Here is a 7,851-nt window from a genome sequence, read left to right on the forward strand (position 1 = left end):
GTGACTGATATTCTGTGCTCATCACTACTGCGTTAGTTGTTAGCTCTAAAATGAGGCATTGTAAATCAATATGATTTGGCTTTTAAGGCACGATCCCTAGGTGAGTAGCAAGGCCACAAACTTGCATTCTGGATAGGATGTGACTGTGAATGCCCTTATCATCTCTAGAATGCTACATACATAGGTAGATACATGGAGAAGTATATAGAAATGTGGGCTATGATATCCAGACTGGAACGTCAAAACTTAAAGAGACAGGTTAATCAAGAATAAGTAGGGACAATTGAATGATGATACAGACACACTAACCAGTGAATCACAAGTCTGTTGTATGCTCTATTATTTTTCAGGTATAATGAAGTATGCTTTTAATATGATGTAAGATGAATACAATTTCTACGTATGTCATCATTAAGGAATGTCCTTAATTTCCAAACCGGACTTGGAGTCCTGGCCAATATGTTTCTTCTTTTTTTCTACACTTTCATATTCCTAGGTCACAGACCTAAGCCCACAGACGTGATTTCCTGTCAATTGGCCTTCATCCACATAGTGCTGCTCCTCACTGGAACGGATATTTGGCTTACAGACATATTTGAATCACTGAACATTGAAAATGACTTAAAATGTAAGACAACGTTTTATGTAAGCAGGGTGATGAGAGGCCTCTCCATCTGTATCACGTGCCTCTTGAGTGTGTTCCAGGCTGTCACTATCAGTCCCAGTTCCTCTTTCTTGGCAAAATTTAAATATAAACTAAAAAAATACATGATTTGTGCATTCTTATTTATTTTGTCTTTCAACTTTTCATTCAGTAGCCACCAGCTTCTCTATTCTGGTGCTTTTACCAATGTGAGTGTGACCAACCAGATGAAGGTCACTAAATTCTGCTCACTCTTCCCCATGAACTACAACATCTGGGCACTGATTTTAACAGTGACAATGTCCAGAGATGTATTTCTTGTAGGAGTTATGCTGACTACATGTGCATACATGGTGATCATCTTGTTCAGACATCAGAGGCAATGCAAGCATCTTCACAGCCTCAACCACCTGAGAGCATCCCCTGAGAAAAGGGCCACCCAGACCATCTTGCTGCTGGTGGTTTGCTTTGTGGTTATGTACTGGGTGGACTTCATCATCTCATCTTCTGCAGTCATGTTGTGGATGTATGATCCAATTATTCTGAGTGTTCAGAAGTTTATCATGAATCTCTATCCCATAATTACTCCTTTGGTACAAATCAGTTCTGATAGTAGAATAATCAATATGATGAAAAGCTTGAGGTCAAAGTCTCACCAGATTTTTTATAAAGGGTAATTCTCCTTTTTAATAAGATTATTTATTTATTTTTATGAGTATTGCATCATCACATATGTATGTGTGAATTTTAATACCTAAAGAGGTCAGCAGAGGCTATTGTTCTTCCTTGAACTGGACTTACAGATGGTTGTAAGGCATCATTCTGGTGCAGCTGTAACTGTTTTTTTCAAAATACTGATTTTTCTTAAATTGTTTAATAGTGCAAGTAACAATTCAATATTCTTCATATTTTAAGTAAAATATGTGGTATTACAAATGTTCAGTCTTGTGACGTTTCTGTTGCCATGTAGTATAGACTCCTTTAAGTTCATTTTGCACCTTAAATTGGTTTTTCCACAGGAATTCTCTTTCTCTTTCCTTTTTAGTTTATATCATAAATATTTTCTGATGCTGAGTTTACTCAAAGGAAACTCCTTGTTGATACTGATGTGCTAAGATTTTATTTTGAGGGGATTGTAATCTACCCTCAGTCATCAAGGATAATATAAATATCATATTGTAGCTTTAACTCTCTATCCTAAGTATAGTTTCTCTGCAGCACAAAATTAATGTGACTTGAATTTTCCATTTTTAAACAAGGCTAATTATTAGGTTATATATGAACATTTCATTTGTCTATGTAGTTTTACTTCATTTCATTCACACTGATTGAAATGTTGCAGGTAATTAAAAATTGTTATATAGATGTACATTTTGTGCAGTGTGTTATTGTGAATGTACATATGCATGCCTATGTGCTCATATTAAGAAGGTGTGTGCATGTGCACACAGAGGCCTGGAGACAACTTTGCCCTTCGATCTTCATGTGCTGTTCACCTTCTATTTAGAGATAACATCTCTCACATACATAGTTCAAGATGAGACACTACTTATTCTTCTGTCTCTGTCTCCCCAGCTCCGGCATTAGAATTGTCCACCACTAATACCCCACCACTGAAATTTTGTATTTTCTTTTATAGGTAAATGATTTTTTCATATAATATATTCTGATAAGGGTTTCCTGTTCCCCTTCTCCTCTTAGTTTCTCCTCTCTCTCATATGATCCACTCCCCTTCTGTCTCTTCTTTGAAAATATCTAAGCCTTATAATAAAATAAGCAAGTTAAAACAAAAATGAACCAATTAGAATAAAGGAAAACAAACAGAATAAAAGGAATTCTTTTATTAGAAAAAGCACACGAAACATTTGTTTATAGAAACACAAGTTCACGTATAAAGATCTCATAGAAACACAAAACTAGAAGATATAATACATGTGCAAAAGATCTGTATATTCCACTGAGTTCATTTTGTGTTGACCACCTTTTGTTGGGCATGGAGCCTGCCCTTCAGAGTGTTTTTTTCCCCAGTGAAAATCACTTGGTGAAAACTAATGCTTCATTTGTAAGTGACTATGAAATGGAGATACTTCTGGATTTAAGATGGGGCCCTGCAATCACTTCTCATTTCTCTCCAGGAGATCATATTGTGTAGACATGTGCATGCTGCTACAGTCTCTAAGTTTATGTGCATGTCCACTGTTCTTTGTTTAACAACCCTTGTTCCCTTGGTGTCCTCCATTATGCCACTATGGTAGCAGAGTAAATTGTAGGTAGGACACGATTGTAGATGGAAGGTTTGGTAGCTGAGTTGCTGTTTACTTTTCTCCTGTTGTAGTGTACATGTTAACTTATAGTCCCATGAACTCTAATCTGCTTGGGTGAAGGCTTTAGGTAAGCACCAGCTTTACTTCTTCTTGTTCAATTAGTTGTGGAGGTATTTTCTTCAGGACAACAGGTGTTGTCTATGATTTTGTCCAAAGCAAACAATAGCCTTGACCATAGCCTGGATTGTTTTCTGGTTCTCATGGAGCCTCTTTGGCCAACAACTCAATTAGATGTAATGAATACCCAGTACTGGAATCTTCATTAGGTCATGAAATATTTTGATCGAATTCTGCCCCTCAGTTATTATGTGATTTTACTTTGATTTCTTTCTTATCCGTGTATACTTTAGGAAGTTTCTGGTGTATTTGTAACATGGAAGGCCTGCTTGTTGGGGTTTCTGTCCTGCCCAGTTCCCACAGCCAGTAAGCCCCAAAGGAAATCACACAGAGGTCTCCATAAGCTGATTGGCCCATTAGCTTAGGCTTCACATTAACTCTTAAACTTGTATTAACCCATTATTTCTGTATATGTTAGCCACATGGCTAGGTATCTTTTTTAGCAGGGTAGGTCACATCTTGCTTCTTCTGTGATCTGGGCAGGACTGCAGAAAGATCTTTCTTCTTTCCTGAATATTCCTGTTCTCATTGTCCCACCTCTACTTCCTGTCTGATTTTCCCACCTATACCTTCTGCCTGGCTACCAGCCAATCAGAATTTATTTAAAATATAATTGACAGAATACAGACAATTCTCCCATAACCACTTCCCCCTCTTTTTTTTAAAGCAAAGGAAAATATCGACAGTCAATTATGGGGGATGTATTTCAGGCTACTTCTGACTGGTTGGGGGCACTGATAATCTTATGGGAACCTAAAGAAAACTTAGAATTATGATCTAGTCCTGACTGGAGTATACTGTGAGGCTTGATCATCTCAGGCAGCATCTTGAATCTGTTCTGGATGAAGAATTCAGACATCTGGGCCATCTGTTCCTACCAGAGATTTCTCAGATGGTCTTCCTTGATCAAACATGATTTTTCTTAACTCTGAATCCACAGACTCTCATTTCCTGTGGAAACAAAAGCAAAATCTCTTCTCCAAAGTAACATACATTTTGACTTCAATTTTGAAGTCAGGGTATTTTCAAAATACATATCTTGGATTAGTTCAGTGGCATTTATAAACAAATATCTTTTAGCAGCTGTTGGTCCTTCCTCACCATTCAAACAATTCAAGAGAGCAAAATAACATACAATATCAAGATTCTCTGTATATTTTTCATCTTTATGTGGCTTTATTTTAATATCAATTTCTTTTATTTTTACTTTTTCTTGTTTCCTATGCTACTTTTATTGCTTTTCCCTTAAGACAATTGTAACCTTTTTTTCTTTTTTTTTTGTAATTTTATTAAATTATAAAAGTTTCCATTTCCGCCCCTCCTTCCATCACCCTCCCACTCCTCCCATTCCCTCTCTTCTTCCCTCTCCATCCCTAAGAGCAGTCAGGGTTTCCTGCCCAGTGGAAAGTTCAAGTTCCTCCCGCCTCCCTCCAGGTCCAGGAAGGTGAGTGTCCAGACGGACTGGATCCACAAAATCCAGTATATGCAGAGGAAACAAGTCCCAGTGCCATTGTCAATGGCTTTTCAGAAAGACTCCGGCCAGCCACATTCAGAGAATCTGGCCACATTCAGAGAATCTGGTTGGATTGCGTCCTCGTTCAGTCCCAGTCCAAGTGGCCTTGGTAAACTCTCATTAGATCCGTCCCCTTGTATCAGTGGGTGATCACATCCCTCGCAATCCTTATTTCCTTTTTCATTTCCTCCTCCTTCTGCTCCTCATTTGGACCTTGGGGGGCTCAGTCCAGTGCTCCAATGTGGGTCTCCATCTGTATCACCATCCATCGTGGGATGAAGGTTCTCTCTGATCTTGCCGTCTTTGCTCACTTTCTCTTTCCTTCTGCTTCTCGTTTGGACATAGGGAGTTAAGTCCAGTGTTACGATGTGGGTCTCTGTCTCTATCTCCATCCATCGCCAGATGAAGGTTCTATGGTGATAAGCAAAATATTCATCAGTATGGTTATGGGCCTAGGCCGTTTCAGGCACCCTCTCTTCTGTCCAGAGAACAATCTGAGTATTTCCTTGGACTTGTGATCCCATTTATAATCAAGTCTCCTGTAAACCCTAAGATGACTCCCTTTGTTGAAATATATTCGTCCCTGATCTCATATCCATCCTTCTTCCCTCCCCCATCCCAGTCCACCTAGCTTTCCCCATTCCTCCCCTACTCACTTCTCTCTAACCCTCTCCCCTTCCAATAATCCTCCCACCCATCCCCCCATGCACCCGAGGTTACCTGGGACTCTTGTCTATTTCCAATCTCCAGGCAGATAGATACATGATTTTCATCAGGTTCACCTTCTTATTTAGCTTCTCTAAGATCACGAATAATAGGCTCAAAGACCTTTAATTATGGTTAGAATCCACATATGAGTGAATACATACCATATTCCTCTTTTTGGTTCTGGCTTACCTCACTCAGTAAAGCGTTTTCTATTTCCATCCATTTGCATGCAAAATTCAAGATGTCATTGTTTTTTACCGCTGAGTAGAACTCTAATGTGTATATGTTCCACACCTTTATTAACCATTCTTCTATTGAGGGGCACCTAGGTTGTTTCCAGGTTCTGGCTATTACAAATAGTGCTGCTATGAACATAGTTGAACAAATGCTTTTATAGTATGATAGGGCATCTCTCGGGTATATTCCCAAGAGTGGAATTTCTGGGTCCTGAGGGAGGTTGACTCCCAGTTTCCTGAGAAACCACCACACTGATTTCCACAGTGGCTGCACAAGTTTGCATTCCCACCAACAATGGATGAGTGTTTCCCTCATTTCACATCCTCTCCAGCATAGGCTATCATTGGTGTTTTTGAGTTTAGCTATTCTGACAGGTGTAAGATGATATCTCAAAGTTGTTTTGATTTGCATTTCCCTGGTCGCTAAGGAGGTTGAGCATGACCTTAAGTGCCTTTTGGCCATTCGGAGTTCATCTGTTCTGAATTCTCTGTTCAGTTCAGTACCCCATTTTTTAATTGGGTTAATTAGAGTTTTAGTGTCTAGTTTCTTGAGTTCTTTGTATATTTTGAAGATCAGACCTTTGTCTGATGAGGGATTTGTGAAGATCTTCTCCCAGTCGTAAGGTAGCCTTTTAGTCTTACTGACAGTGTCCTTTGCTTTACAGAAGCTTCTCAGTTTCAGTAGGTCCCATTTATTTATTGTTTCTCTTATTGTCTGCGCTCCTGGGGTTCTGCTTAGGAACTGGTCTCCTGTGCCTATATCTTATAGACTACTTCCCACTTTCTCTTCGATCAAGTTCAAAGTGGACAGATTGATTTTGATGTCTTTAATCCATTTGGACCTGAGTTTTGTGCATGGTGATAGATATGGATCTATTTTCATTCTTCTACAGGTTGACATCCAGTTATGCCAGCACCATTTGTTAAAGATGCTTTCCTTCTTCCATTGTATGCCTTTAGCTCCCTTGTTAAATATCAGGTGTTCATACGTTTTTGGGTTAATACCCAGGTCTTCTATTCGATTCCATAGGTCGACTTCTCTGTTATTATGCCAATACCAAGCTGTTTTCAATACTGTTGCTCTGTAAAAGTGTTTGAAGTCAGGGATGGTAATGCCTCCAGAAGTTCCTTTATTGTATAAGATTGTTTTGGCTATTCTGGGTTTTTTGTTTTTCCATATAAACTTGATTATTTTTCTCTCAAGGTCTGGGAAGAAGTTTGATGGAATTTTGATGGGAATCGCATTCAAGCTATAGATTGCTTTTGGAAGAATTGCCATTTTTACTATGTTGATTCTCCCAATCCAAGAACAGGGGAGGTCTTTCCATTTTCTGGTATCCTCCTCAATTTCTTTCTTCAAGGACTTAAAGTTCTTGTCAAATAGGTCTTTCACTTCCTTGGTTAGAGTTACCCCAATATATTTTATGCTATTTGTGGCTATCATGAAAGGTGATGTTTCTCTGATTTCCCTCTCTGCTTCTTTATCCTTTGTGTATAGGAGGGCAACTGATTTTTTGGAGTTGATCTTGTATCCTGCCATATTACTAAAGGTGTTTATCAATTGTTGAAGTTCTTTTGTAGAGTTTTTGGGGTCGCTTATGTACACTATAATATCGTCTGCAAATAACGAAAGTTTAACTTCATCCTTTCCAATTCGAATCCCCTTGATCCCCTTATGTTGTCGTATTGCTATTGCTAGAACTTCAAGCACTATATTGAAGAGGTATGGAGAGAGTGGACAGCCTTGTCGTGTTCCTGATTTTAGTGGAATGGCTTTGAGTTTCTCTCCGTTCAATTTAATGTTAGCTGTCGGCTTACTATATATTGCTTTTATTATATTTAGGTATGATCCTCGTATACCCAATCTCTCCAACACCTTTATTATAAAGGGGTGTTGAATTTTGTCAAATGCTTTTTCAGCATCCAATGAAATGATCATATGTTTTTTTTCTTTCAGTTTATTTATATGATGGATTACATTGATAGATTTGCATATGTTGAACCAGCCCTGCATCTCTGGGATGAAGCCCACTTGATCATAATGGATGATTTTTCTAATGTATTCTTGGATTCGGTTTGCCAGTATTTTAGTGAGTATTTTAGCGTCAATGTTCATGGGTGAGATTGGTCTGTAATTCTCTTTCTTGGTTGAGTCTTTGTGTGGTTTTGGTATCAGGGTAACTGTAGCTTCATAAAAAGAGTTTGGCAATGATTCTTCTGTTTCTATATTGTGAAATACATTAAGGAGTATAGGTATTAGCTCTTCCTGGAAGTTCTGGTAGAATTCTGCATTGAAACCATCTGGTCCTG

The 7,851-nt window shown here is 38.5% G+C and overlaps 1 protein-coding gene across 1 annotated transcript; it reads left to right on the plus strand.

Annotated features, from left to right (window-relative positions):
• The first annotated feature begins 402 nt into the window (after nucleotides 1-402).
• On the plus strand, nucleotides 403-1,320 carry LOC148121926 (vomeronasal type-1 receptor 48-like). The gene has a single exon (XM_087906735.1). The coding sequence runs from the start codon at nucleotides 403-405 to the stop codon at nucleotides 1,318-1,320; it is 918 nt and encodes a 305-aa protein (XP_087762861.1).
• The last annotated feature ends 6,531 nt before the right edge of the window (nucleotides 1,321-7,851 follow it).

The sequence above is a fragment of the Myodes glareolus genome, chromosome 6 (genome assembly GCF_982192425.1).
Source record: "Myodes glareolus chromosome 6, mMyoGla1.1, whole genome shotgun sequence".
NCBI lineage: Eukaryota > Metazoa > Chordata > Mammalia > Rodentia > Cricetidae > Myodes > Myodes glareolus.